The 14,559-nt window shown below is 40.1% G+C and overlaps 1 protein-coding gene across 1 annotated transcript in view; it reads left to right on the top strand.

Moving 5' to 3' along the window:
• Positions 1-2,547: 2,547 nt before the first annotated feature.
• The window catches only part of LOC107094866, a 14,386-nt gene continuing 2,374 nt past the window's right edge, over positions 2,548-14,559 (top strand). The window contains exons 1-4 of the mRNA XM_015390739.1: positions 2,548-2,888; positions 4,436-7,001; positions 8,787-8,935; positions 12,906-13,027. Coding sequence (XP_015246225.1) covers positions 4,949-7,001; positions 8,787-8,935; positions 12,906-13,027 — 2,324 coding nt within the window. The 5' untranslated portion in view covers positions 2,548-2,888; positions 4,436-4,948. The remainder of the gene's footprint in view (positions 2,889-4,435; positions 7,002-8,786; positions 8,936-12,905; positions 13,028-14,559) is intronic.

Here is a 14,559-nt window from a genome sequence, read left to right as displayed (position 1 = left end):
ACTGCATCACTGCAGGGCTGCCTCGATGTGTCCTGAATTTGAAGAAAGATAAAGAAAGAAATCTCTCATTCAACCATTTATTAAAGTGAATAATTGGTAATCCGGGAATAACTAATTATTTCATGTTGTTCAATAAGAGTGAAAAAATTATTAAATAATTTTTACAGTGTATGTTAATATCTACATTTCTATTTCTATACAGAATCACACTCATTACCATAGATTCAGAGAAATGTGTCTAAAATGCATTATGGAAAGATACACATGGGTGAATGACGTGTTCTGGTGGTGAGTGTGTTTTGCAGCTTTTCTTGGTCGATGACGCAGTGGAAACGTAGTTTCTCAGATATGTGTGTCTGAGGATGGATACATACTGAACTATGAAGAGCAAACAGTGCCACAGTCAGGCGGCACGTACAGAGCTTTGCCTCTGCAGTATCACCAGCAGAGCATCAGTCAGGAATGCAGGAGGTTTCATCTTTCTCCCTGTTTTAAAATGATCTTTTGGTGAGCAGTTAATATGATTTAAATTATGGGGAAGATATGATGCCCTTCAACTATGGTGCAGTTCACACAGCAGGACTGAGAAATAAGACTTTAGAGTGACTGTAAAAAAAAATATAAAAAAGCAACCTCATGTGAATGCAGGTGTATCTGTGTGCACTTAATGAGACATTATGTATAAAAACTTTCAATTTGCTTTTTTATTTAACCTTTATGAGTAAAGCATTGTTTGATGAGCAGACTGACACCTCAGTAGCTCAGAGCCGATACATCCATAAGCCTGTAGCCTATTTTCCTTCATTTACTTTGGGTTGGTTTTTTTACGTGCTGCTCAGTGGATGTGATGTCAAGCGAGTATACATTGACTGCCCAAAAAAAGTGAAGCCACTGGCCACCATATTGGTACTCCCCACTCTGATGGAGACGCACCATAAAAATGTCTACGTGTGTAGCATTTGGCTTTAAAACAGTTTGCCAGCTCTGTGAAAACGTTTACAGGTAATTTCACGGTCAGTGGATGTACTAACCAAGAAAATCCATAAATATGCCAATGTTTCCTATACTATAGTATGTAGCGTAACAATAGTCCGGCTATCTCAGACTGACTAAAAAGATATTGATTGAGTTAGCCATCGAAATTGTGTCTAAAGTTAGAAAATAGAAAGTAGAGTAAATAGACAGTAATTCACTGTGAAATATCAATGTAGTAATTCTTAAGTGGATGACTCTGTCATTTTTGTTGTTTTGTTGTTCCATGTTGCATTCATGGACTGTGGGCATTCTCTGCAGCATTTATTTGCCTTTTTGGCAAAAATCCTGTGAAAAATATTGCGTTAAAGACATTTACACTCGAATAGTTAAAAGCAACATGGAAAGGGGCATGTCTCCAGCACTGTCAATCACGTTTCCCCGCCCACTCCGTCAGTTTGGGGTCAAAATCTGACTGTGAAAAAATCTGATTTGAAAGTATAACAAAAAAAAAAAGAAAGAAATTGAAAGTAATCAATTTGAATGTATAAATATAAAAACTGCAATAAAGAAAATAAAAAAATGTGTAATTAAAATACTGAACTGAATTTAGATTAAATTCTTATTATTTTATGCTTGCTTTTTTAGCTTACTTTACATTATAAGGTAAAAATTTAACATTAAATATCAACTTCTATTTTTTCTGTGTCAATGTCTGGTTGAGGTTTGAGGACCCAAATGCAGAGGCAGGGAGGTCAGAGGTGAGTTCTTGCAGTTTTAATGAATGATCACAGGTCACAGAGGCGGAAATCCACAAACCCAACTTAAAATGTTACACAAACCAGAACCATGGAGACATCAGGAGAAAACAAGCGCAAGGAGCCAGGGAAAGACGAGAAACCAGCACTGCACAGGGAGGGTATTTATGGACTCCTTTATAAGACTTGCATCTTCTCTTTAAAAGACCATGAATTCTGTACTTATCTTTAATGTTAGTATATTGATGTGCATAATTAACCATTGTGTTTTTGTTGTCAAGTGACAACAAAAATGCTGAATATTGATAGTATTACTGTAGTATCACTTGAGAGTATTACTGCTGCCACTGTCAGTATTATGGGGGGGAAATGGTAGGGGTGGCCACAAGGGTGGCCAAAGATTGGGTAAGGGTGGCCATGGCCATCCCTGGCCCCCCATCTAACTCTGCCCCTGCCAAAAACACATCAAAATAGGAATTAACCCAATAAAACTAGAAAACAAAGAAAAACATCAATAAATATGAAACTGAAAACTTAACAGAACCAAGACCATAACATTCTGTTTCAACTAAGATTTAAAATTTTACAAACATTTTGACCCCTTTCTGATTAAGAATGATTAGTTTTCATAATCAGTTGTTTAAGAACAAAAATCCTGCCAAAATCTAAATATATCTGATATCAGCTGCAGTCTATTTAAATAAATGCAACCAGTTCTCTGCGGCATTAATAACCCGCCATACACTTCCGCTGGTCTCACCTCTCTCTGCTTCAGTGAGGCACGAATCGCGCCTCCCATCAGTGAGTGGGCTGCCCTCCGTCATCCTGCTGGCTGAGCACACTGGAGCAGACCCACCGACTGCGCAAAGATGCGTCGATGCGCCTCGCAGAGTCGCGACGTATGAAGAGATGCGTAACGGCCGCAGGAGGACCGGTCCTCCGGGTGTTTCTGCTCTCAGAGCAGACAGAAGCGGACTGAAGGCTGCTTTGGATGATTCTGGAGCATCATTGGCGCAGGCCGACTGACATGATGCGGCTGATCCCAGTTCAGGATGCTCCCAAAGCTTCCTCTGCAAACAATGAAGATGTGGAAGGACATTGAAGAAAGGACACATCATTTCAATTCTGGACTGAAAACACTATAAGCCATCACATCAGGTAAGGATCTACAATCAATCAGCTCTCGTATCCATGAGGTGATTGTGGTTGGGGGGGCTCTGCTGGTGTCTTTAAACGTGGTTCATCTTTATTACAGCAGCACATCCTTCTGATATGATCAGACACACTGTAGCCAACACCTACCTTTGTCCCTGCTGCTGCATGTTAGGCTGGCTGGGAATTGAAAATAAAGGCGATAAAATCTAGATTATACACGTCTGCTGATCTTTGGTAGCTGATGTCACAGCTGGTCATGATGGCACCAGGTTGCGCAAAGTGTAAAAGCACATCTCCCCCCTTTAAAATGGCCTATCTTTCATGAACTGAGAAAATAATTATACAAAAAATCATAATAATAGATTGCCTTGTAAAAAACACCGATTTAACCTTTTTTGCATATTTTCCCCTAACAAAATCTCAAACGCGTTCTAATTTAACATAACAGTCCAACACAAAAGGTAAAGTGCAACTAAAAGGTTATATGCCGATTGCGTTCAGAAGTCCAATAAGCTAATTAGGAGAGCTGCTCAAGGTGCAATTAAACAATAATCCAGGTTTAAGGTTTCTAAGAGAACCCGGAGACACAGCAGACAGAAAGTTATGGAGAGGTTTAAAGCAGGGCTGGGCTAGAAAACAATATCCTGAGCTGTGAACAAATGGGAAAGGTAGGGTACGACCACAAATGAACTCAAATTTGCAGTAGAAATTTATTCCAGAAGCACCTAATCGTCCCTTGGATGCCACGGAGGAGCTACTGAAATACACAGCTGAGCTCTGTTCAGATGAAACCAAAACTGACGTGTAAATTAATCAATCAGCTTTATTTATATGTAACACATATTTTGCAAGTAGAATAAGAAATAAAGTAGTAAAAAATCAGAGCAGTAAAAGGTGAGTGAAAAAACAAACATTGCCAATCATTCTAAAAAGAGAATTCCCACAGTGAAACATGGGGGTGGCAGTATTATGCTGCGGGGATGTGTTTAAAAAGATGGGTGGAGTTAATTACAGGATAAACTTAAAGGAAATGTGTTGAGGTTCAGCTTCCAGCAGGACAATGTAACCTTAAATCAACCACACTATATATAGTTATATATAGTTTTATAGGGATTTAAACGATCCAGCTGCAGCCGGATCATTAAAATCAAAGCTCATCCTACTGAAGTCCAAGATGAAATCCAGTTCAGCTTTTGTGGCAAAGCTTGACATTCCTGTTCACGGATGACCCCCACCTAATCTTACTGATCTGGAACCTTTTAGCTTGTGAGGAAAAAAAACAGGTTGTAAATATAAAAAACTAGAGGCATCAATTTTTTTATGGTCTCAGTGTGTCGAAATATAGAAAAAAAATTAATGCTTTATGAGCACTCAAAAAAAGTGATACAAAATTACATTTTGTTCAGTTCTCCTGTTAATTAATCCTTTGACTTCTTTGTTTTTTTAACAGATCATTTTGTAAAGAAAAAAAAAATAATTTTATTGTTAAAAGGGCTTTTCTTTCTTCTTTTATTAATCTTAAATGTCTGTTTTGTCCTGCTCCGCTGCAGCATTGTCACTTTGACATCCCAGTCAGCCTGAGAGACGCGAGTCCAGCTGACAGTGAATCCAGCAAGGCAGAGAAGACAGCGTCACAGAGCATCAGAGTGGAAGAAAACAAAATCCTCATTACCTTCACTCTTATCAGCTCTGTCAGCAGGACATGTGACCCGCTTTTTCCTCTATTTTTGCTCAAAGACTTTCCGGCCTGGAGATTTTCTCTTTTTTTTTTTTATCAAGAAATTGCTACCTGCTAAAATGTGAGATTAAAAAGATCAGCTCATTCATTTGGTTTTATTGTGAGAATTTCTGAAAGGGATATTTTTCACAATAACTTCAGCTATTTCACCATGCACAGAGTACTTTGTCAGAGTTATTGTCCTGCTGCATTAGAGCTGCCAAGCTCTGAATTAAGAATAGATCCCTGAGAGCGGCAGCGTTCCTTCTCACAAATGAAAATTCAGCTCAACCTGACAGGCTGCATTTTAATAAAGCACTGGCACAGAAATCACCATAAAACTTAGATGAGGCCGACGACGGGCACTATGCTCCAGCAGAACAACAACAACAACTACCCCTGCCTGAACATGTCAGACTGCCCCCAGGAGATGCTCCAGAAGGTCTCCAGAGCCTCGCTGCCCTTCCCCAGCAGAGTAGAGCTGGGCCTGGGAGACCTCCCTCTTATTCGTGGCCTTCGAGCGTGGGCTCTGTGCTCCAAGAACCGCCGCAAGGGCGGCGGCCTGCTGGGGGGAGGTAAACCCCCCACAGCTCCCCCTCTGGCTAGAGGGACCTCGATGTCCTGCCCCAGGCCTGCAGACGTGTACCTGAGCGGCTATGGACTCCCCCTGGGGCTTGACGCCAGACAGGCCGGAATTGGAGCTTTGGTCACGGTGGCTACTCTGAAGACCTCAGAGGGCAGTGGGAAAACACAGACTCAATGCCTCTTCCTCCGAACGGAGAAAGGGAGCTGTTTATACTCTACTGCCAAGCCCAGTTCCGGTGCATCTCCCAGCATGGTCGGTGAATGGCTGAGAGGAAAGAGAGGAGGTGGAGAGGGAGGAGGAGGAGCAGACCCTCCGTCTGCAGAGGCTGGAGCAAACAGGGTCAGGGTGCGATCAGGCAGGCGGTGGAGGAAGTCCGGTAACACAGCTGGCCGGGAGAGGAAGGCAGTGAGCAGAGAGCGGCAGCAGAGGAGCTGCAAGAGGATTGAACCCAGAGAAGTAAAGCAGGAAGAGCAAGACAAAGGACGTCTGGATGGTAAACAGTTTCCCTGCCTGCAGCTGGATAACAGCAGAGGAGGAGGATGCAACAGTGTTTCCCCTAAAACCTGCTCTCCAAAGAGTAGCTGGGATGAATGCGAAGGAGGTGAAAGCCCAGCAAGAGGAGCTGGAAATGAACTGAACCTTGAGGAGAAAGGAGCAACAAGGGAGAGACAAAGGAATGAGGAGGACGGAGGAGTTTCAAATGCTGTTTTGGATGCATCAAACCCAGACCGAAACAGAAACCCCAACAGGACCTCTGATGATCAAGAAACAAGACGAGGTGAAGGAGTGGAGGAGCTGAAGGCCCTAACGTCTCTCCTGCCGGGTGACTTAACGAGGAGAGATGAGGAGGCAAACACTGGTATGTCCGGGACGCATGAGAGCAGCAGGGAGTTCATGGTGACACCGAGTCACAGGAAGCCTGAAAATGAAACAAAGCAAGAAACAGAACAAGAAACCAACAAAGAGATGGAGTGTCCTCCTCTAGTCTTTATTACCCAAACAAAAGAGTCCTCCCATCCTGCAGAGGGCAGCGTCTGCATTACTGATCAGGACACTTTCTGGGTTTATTCCAATCAAAACCAGCTTAAAGTTGAACTTGGCCCAGAAGGAGAAGATAAGTGTGCGGTTGAAGAAGAACCGAATATTTGCAACCTTCAGCCTCCAAAGCCAAACTCTGCAGCTGATGAGAGCAACACTGTGAACAAGGAAACCACAGGAAACAACAGCCAACAGGAGGAGAAAGGAATTTTGTGTTTGCCTGTCAGAGAGAGAGATCTCTCTGTCTATGAAAGCTTGGAGGGAAGGATTGGGAATCTAGAGGAGGAGTGCACCTGCAGCAAGCTGCATGATGGAAGCAGGGATGAAGAAGAGCAGAGGAGCAGGGCTTCAGCGGACAACTGCAGCCTAGCGTCCCTGGAGCCAGGCAGGAAAAAAGAGGGCGACACTTCAACGTGTGTGGAAACAAATGGGCAGAAACCCACAGTGGTCTGTAATGGTGCTGATCCCCCCACCTCTAATCCTGCCCCTCCTCTGGCATCCATGGTAACCGGCCTGCCATGTCTGGAGGTGGAGGCGGAGAAAGAGGAGGTAGTAGGGCATGGAGGAGGAGGACATAAACAGAGTAGGAGTCCAAGGGGAGAGCTGGAGGAGAAAGCTGAGGAGGTGAGGAGCTCCACCGTGGCCACTGAGGAAGGGAGGAATGAGGAGGAGGAGGATGAGTTTGGAGTCTTCATGCAGGCAGAGGGTGAAGCAGCCTGGAGCGAGGGGGTTAACATGTCTGCCTCTGTGCCTTGTAGAAGCAGAGGGAGTACTGGTGAGTCCCAGCTTTGGTATTTTATCACTTCTCACTCTGTCTTGACTATTTTTCATCCTTCAGATCATTATGATTTTCTCCTTCCTGTTTTCCACCAACTAGATCAACCCTTTCTATCAAGGCTGTCAGGCACACATTCATAGAAACCCACAGACTCTGCGTTGTGCAGGAATTACCAGCAGGTTTAGAGTATTAGAGTGATTTGAACCTTTTCTGATCTCTCAGGAATGCAGCAGCATTTACTTTTCAAATGAAGTCTGGCTGTGATTTGCTTTGTTGTTGTACATTACATTCTTCCCCTTCCAGAGCTCTGACATTTGTTTTTTAATAAGAGCAAAGTCAGCATGAAGCTGCTTAAGTGAAGTAAGTACCCTTTATGCTTCAGTAGGACTTAGAGCCCCTCCATTAGCAGCATTAATTGTCAGTATTTCTTTTTTTTGTTAAAAGACATCATAGTTACCTAATGCAGAAAGCTATTACCCGTTTCTGGCATTTTAACAATCCTGGACTGGTCAGCTGTGCAACTTTATTAAAAGCAGCAGCATAGTGGCTTTAGATGCAGCAGATGTTGATAGGGCAAACACTTCCAATCTGGATAACCAGCACTCTCAAGGTTATTCTTCAAGGTTCTTCATAAATTTAACCAGATTAACACATTTTGAAGGAAAAACTTCCCCTCATTAAGTTCATAAAGAACCTTGGAGTGCTGGTTATCTAATTTTCTAACTGTTCACCCATCTATTCCTCCATTGTTGATAACTTTTAATGTAAATACCACTTTGTTGTTACACTCTCCCTATAACTGATATCAAGCCATCCAGGAAGTTAGCTGAAGCTAAGGTGCTTGGTGTGTCGCTTTTAATGGGAAAGTAGAGGATCATAGTATTTGGTTGTTTCCTGAAGAAATCGGTCAGATGTAGCACATAGCTCCTTATATGCTTTCCTTTTTCCTTTGAACGTGGAATGAACTAGTTGGAATGATGTAATCTCCAAGGTGAATGCATAAGAAAGAAGGAACGTATTTGTGATTCAAATGGCAACCTTCTTGAGTGAGGAATTCGGGTATCATGACTTCCCGACTCATATTTCCAACATTTTGTGGCTTTCCGTTTCAAATTTACAACCTGGAAGTCGGGAATTTTGTATTCTGAGTCCAAATGAAATGCCCCACTGTGATAAGGCTAAATAATGTCTATTTAAATCACAGAAACCTTCACAAAAAAATAGCTTCCACCTTTGTTTTATAGTCCAGTAAAAGCATAATATAATCCATAAAACACAAGATTTGTTGATTAATATAAATGTATGTTCTACTATTAACATAAGTAATATTTTTCTTTAGAAAGCCCTTTCAGAGCAGATATATTATTCTCGTCTGTCCTGACCTGGATTTTTGGCAGGCTACTCCCCCTCACTACATGTTATTAATCTTTCAGAGTTGGGCTGATGGAGGGGGAGGAGAAAAGGGGAGCTGAGAACTCTAAGCTCCTGTTAGCCTCAGGTTATTGGGCCATGAGAGAAGGAGACATTCACACAGATGAAGTGTCAGGTAGATTCTTCATGCAGCGTCTGAGCCAGGGAGGAAGGGCAGGGCTGCAGGAATCAAAGGGACAAAATGAATTCAGCCAAATGAGACTCTGAGGGGAAAAGGACAAATAGAAAGCAGGCAACATAAAAACACAGTGAGAGATTGATTCATCAAGAACTAATTTAGTTGGGGATAATAAAAGTATAATTAATTACTTAAAGATATACAATCATTTGTTCATCTGTATTCACAAACAGGAATTGGAAAGCATTCGAATAATGGAGAGGACGACTGGACAGCTTTCCCTCAGGACCCGACGGATGAAAGCAGGGATGCTGTGGAACAGTGGTGGCCGGCCAGCGCGGTGGAGGCGTGGAGAGATGGATCTCCAGCCAATCACAGTCTGGTACGCTTCTGGCTTTAGTTTGGTTGGTTAACATTAACAAATCATTCTTTTGTTATAGCTTCCTTTAGAGCAGAGGTCATGAATAAGCGGACCAGGGTCCAGATCCAGACCTTAATTCGGACCCAACCTGATTTAAAACATTAATAAATTACCGCATGTTATTTGACGACAGTGTCTAACTTCAGTTGCACCGCTTCTCCTGTTTGTACGGTAAAGCCCTCCAGAGTTTCCGGGACCAGGCTGCATGTGATACAAATTAGCCAATGAGCTGCTGTCAGTCTGGGTTGCTGCTGCTGCTGCTGCTACTTTTAGACACAGCAGGCAAACCTGTGGCAAGCCGGGCGATTGGAAAGAAGGAGAACATGATGAGAAAAAGAGCAGAGAAAGTGTGGACTGCTGGAAGAACTGCAATGAACTGGTAAAAGAAAAGAGAAATGGCGTGCTCAAAGATCACCCTGCGCATTTTGAGTATGTTTGGCTCAACCTGCTGCTGTGAAGCAGGATTCTCCACCATGAACAGAATCAAAAATAAATATGGATCCAGGCTCCAAATAAGCACCTTGATATGTGCTTTAGAATGGCTTTGTCTCCATTCAAACCCAGGTTTAAAGCCTTGGAGGTCAACATAAAGACAACTTCTCTCATTAAGCCAGAAAAAAAGAAAATAACAAACAGTTGGTTCAGGTGTTGATCAGGAAATTGTCTATATACCAAACTGAACGATTGTTGTTCTCTACTTCAAAAAACACTGTACATTTAAAAATCAAAAAATGTTCTTTTTTTCTATATCTTTTTATTTAAAAAGTCAATGTATAAAATGGATGCATAAAACACCTCATTTTATTTCAGTGTTAAATGCTGTTTAAAGTAACGGATTATAAGTAAAAACATCTCCGGACCTTTACTGGTTTTCGATTTTCTTTATTAAGACCCCGCTGATTTTTAATTGATCACCCCTGCTTTAGAGCGTTTCTATTTTATTACATCAGCTTTATTGTCTTTGTCTTGCTGCTTAGAAAAGTTCTGATATGAAATATAAACGGTCCCTTAAACATTTTGGCTAAAGTTTAGATGTATTTTTTCTACAGGGCCTGTTTTAGCAGAACAAAATTGACTTGTTAAGGCGTAGGGTCGTTAAACCCTACAACAACCTGGACACAAGCTGTTTGGGAGTCATGCCTTCAGGTCGGCGCTACAGAGCGCTGTTAACAGGGTGTCATCCTAATGAACACTTAATAGCTGAATCCTCAGGTCAATGCCGTACATATTTACACCATTTTTGCCATTTCTACCTCTTAACATAGAATATTTTTCTAGTTATATATTTATTGTTCAAATGTCTAAGCACATTGGAAGCAAAGAAGCTGATTTTGATGTGTTTGTAGCTTCAACCCTTTTCAACTGTGAAATGATCCAGAAATATCAAAGCTGTTAGCTGAGAACATAACCTTCCTTTGTCACATGTTTTCTCTTTAGTTAATCTGGTTGTTGTTCTCCAATCTCATCATTACATTTCAAGGTCATTTCTTTAGTTGATGTTTTGGATAAAGTTCCGAATGAGCAGTTCTCTGCTCAGTGACTGATTAACAGAATATGCAGATAAATAAAACAGGCGGTAACAGATTACCACCAGATGTATTCCCCTGGTTTTCCGCATTGGTTTAGATATAACATAAAGTAGGTCATAATTTTTAAGATGCAGGAAAGTTATAACTTTCTAATATCTACATGTTTAACAAATGTAAAAAATCTGAAAAGTGTGGCCTGCATTTGCTTTTCAGACCATCAGGTTTAATACTTTACAAAACTCCTAACTACTATATCTCGAGCAGCTTTAATCATCTAAAGACTAAAATTGCTGCAAATTCTTCTTCTTACAGGTCTGAAGCTCAGTCAGATCAAATAAAGAGCTTCTGTGAATATAAATAATAATGTTTTAACAGGGGTTAAAACAGGGTCTTAACAAGTTGGATTTCTATTTGGACCTACTGGGCCATTCTAGCACATAAGCATGCTTTTATTAAAACCACAAGGGTCGCACTCTAGTCCTTTAGATGTGCCTGTGCTGCAAACGATGGTGTCTCTGGACCAGTTACAGCAGGGGGTCTAAAGATATATATATATATTTTTTTTTGGTTGAGACAAGGGACAAGGGAATAACAAACACACGTACACAAAAAAAGAGGGAAAGCGTGCATCGTTTAGTATATTAGGTAAGTCACAAAACCAAGGTTGCAGGCCACTGATCTGACAGATGAAAACTGTAAATTATATCTCAATAAGACTAAAGCTTAAGGCTGACTGTAATATTTAAATAATTCTTGCTATATTGTAAAGGCAAAATATTAAAGATATATTGGAGGATGTTCTTTTTCCAGGTGAATCATCAAAATGATTGGTGCTCCTGATTGTCAATCATTCTGGTAATATGTTTACGTAAGGCTGTCCTACGTGCTCGTCCCCATTTTCACTTAACAGTGGTGACTCTGACAGAGTGGTGCATAGCAATGCAAACAGAACATTTTAAACAGAGCGTGAATGAGGAGAAATGGGCTTGTGCACGCTCTCACACGCATTTAATAAGAATTTCCTGTTGAGAGCAGGTACAGGGTTTTGCATGTGAGTTTTTTTTTCTAAAGTAGGAAAAAAACCTGGCTGAACAGGGGAGATGTTCTGTTCCCCTGTAAGGGGGAGGGGGCTGAGATGATAGCGGGAAGGAATCAACTAAGACAAAACAAGGCTTGTTTGTGGTCCACTCTATAAAGCCTCAAACTCAACGCTGTTTCTGACATTTTGAATTGAAAAAGCTTCCTGGATGGGAAGCGAAACCTAAAAAACAAAGTCCAGTGGATTGTTTTTTAACTTTTAACTTTGTTTGGAATAAGTATGACCTGGATGACTGAGAATCTTGACCAGCATGTTCATAAAGAAATGTATTTGGTGTTAAAGTACAAAAACTGATCTAGAAAATTACAAAAAAAGTTCCTCAAATGACTGTATTTGCTCTTAATTTGAGCAGGTAAATAAAGGAATAATTATTTTTGCCTCTAAAATAAGATAATGGGTGGGGTTTATTTTTCTTATTTTAAATGTAAATCATCTTATTTTGTGTATAAAATGTCTCACCAACCTACCCAAATGAAAAGAAATATTCAGGTAATAAAAAAAAAAACATACTTGCAGTGTATGCTTTTCATAGGGGGGCCACAACAGGGGCCTGGATCACTTCTACATAGGCACTGGCCCCTGTCTGCTCCTGTCTAGAACCTCTCATGGCTTCATCATAACTGAATCTAATCATTAGTTCAATGGCAGGAGTTTTTGTTACAGGCTGAGCAGAAACTGTGTGTTGAACCAGGCACAGATTTAAACACTGGTTTTCATTTTCAGATCTTCATAAGTTGGGATATTGCCTTAAACTTCTTCAAAACTTCCTCCCTAATCTATTAATGTTTGGAGTAAAATGAATTATGATTGGGCTCATTTGCAGGGAACTTGTTAGGATTTAAATTTTGAGCAAATCTTCATTACACTAAGTTTAGTTGATGTTTTGTTTTAAATCTATGAAAGCAGAACGTAGAAAAAATCTTTTCATCCACATGTCCGTTTAATAGCAGTCATCTTTGCCTTCCCCACAGCAGCACAGCTCCTCACAGTGCCCAGCATGACGAGTGTTTTTAGGTTAACAACTTTTCTGGATTTTGCACAGCAGCATGATTTACTTTTAGAACAGTCATAAAAGATGGAAGACAAAGCTGCAGTGGAAAAGTCTCAGTGGACATTAAACGCAGTCTGAGCAAAGATGCAAATGAAAAATTGGCATTTTTAATGCTTCAGGGAGAAGGGGGGTGGTTTTAGATTAGATATTTTAAATACTTCTTTACATGTGAAGTATTTACATAAGATGTGATAAATAGCTTAACAAGATGCACAGTTTTGAGGTTTTGATGTTTCTTTGTCTCTCCTGCAGGCGGCTGTCTTTGCTGATGCATTCCCCTCGCTGCCTGGTTGTTCTCCAGGTGACTCCTGTGACCTGGAAGCTGTTCCCACACTGACACGGCTCCTCCGGGACGAGGCCAGACAGGAGCAGGGGTAGGTGATCCATCCCAACCTGGATGTGCTGCTAAAGCAGGCAGATACTGTATGATATTTTCAGTCGTTGTACTCAGCTGCAGCTCAAACTTTATGACTAAACCTTAGGGTTTAAAAGCTCACAATGTGCCTAAAACCACATGTCGGAATCAGCGGCGAGAGATGCCGCTGATCGGACTCGTCAATCTGGAAGAAGAAGAACTACCTTGTTTGCACATGTGCAGTGCTGAAGGTTCCAGCACTTCTGCTTGTAGCTCTGCTTTAACTGCAGGATTTGCTCATGAACACCTCACCAGGGCCGACTGAATTTCAAACATGTTTGATTTCCTCTCAACCTTACTATTCCTAATCGGAGATTGTCGCAAGAGGCTAATCGTCCCTCATTACCCCCTGTATACTACACAACGCCGGATACGCGACAAGGCTGAAACTGGACATGATCTAAAAAAATTCTTGCACAACATGAGAATCGGCTTAATATGGGCAAAAAAATCATACAGTGTATGCCTGCCTTAAACCTGCAGCCAGTGTGGATGAAAAACTCCTGTTTGTTGCTGGAAGTTGGGTTTTTTTTCATTGCAGTTTTAGCTCATTTTGTAAAATATGTTCCTGCTTTGGACTTTTTTAATTAAACAGGTTACAGGAAGAAAATTATCCTCTTTCTGATGTCAAAAGTAAAGAAAATGTGCTTTGGCATCGACTTAATCATATTTAGTTATTTTAACACAATTGCTTTATGTCCTACCCTGCTAACATGAAAACATTGTGTTAAAGTCACTAAATATGATTAAGTAAATGCCAAAAATGGTTGCATTATTATGTTGATATCCTGCAAACATCTTGTTTTTATTTATGGGTTAGAGATAAAGTTTTAATGCATTCTGTTTAATTTTAGTATAACGATGCTCTTCATGTCTTAGAATTTTTGTCCAATTGAATTTGATTAAATGTTCTAAAGATCTGGCTTCGTCTAAATAAATATTAAATAACTTCTAAATTACAAAACATTAATTTATAATTAAAATGGAATCCTAATTTAGAATACTGTTTTTAGTGCCTTTAGATAATTCTCTTTCCTACAAATCTTTTTGTAAAAGGGAGATCAAGGATGTATTTTGACATCTTATATAAAGCCATGTAATTAAATGATTTAGCATTTCAATTTTAAATTTAGAAATATTGCTTTTTCTTATCTGTGTATGAAATAAAATCTACTGCTGAATTTAATCTTTATAATTTTCAATCTGATCAAAATGATTGAACTTCTGCTTTTTTTTCTCTGATCTGATTTTGTTTTAACATGCTAAGAAAATTGGGCAACAATTCTTGCAAATCTGAAAACATTAGCTTAAATCTGATTTAATACAATAAAACCTGTTGACTTGTCAGCATGCAAAGTTTCTTCCTGATGACTATTATTTTATTTAAAAAAAAAAAAGAAAAAAAAAAAAAAAAAAAAATTAAAAAAAAAAAAAAAAAAAAAAATTAAAAAAAAAAAAAAAAAAAAAAATGATTTCTTTTTTTTTTTTTTA

The sequence above is a fragment of the Cyprinodon variegatus genome, unplaced genomic scaffold (genome assembly GCF_000732505.1).
Source record: "Cyprinodon variegatus isolate N-32 unplaced genomic scaffold, C_variegatus-1.0 Scaffold510, whole genome shotgun sequence".
Taxonomy (NCBI): domain Eukaryota; kingdom Metazoa; phylum Chordata; class Actinopteri; order Cyprinodontiformes; family Cyprinodontidae; genus Cyprinodon; species Cyprinodon variegatus.
Note: the sequence above shows the minus strand (reverse complement) of the source record. Positions and strands in the feature narration are given on the sequence as shown.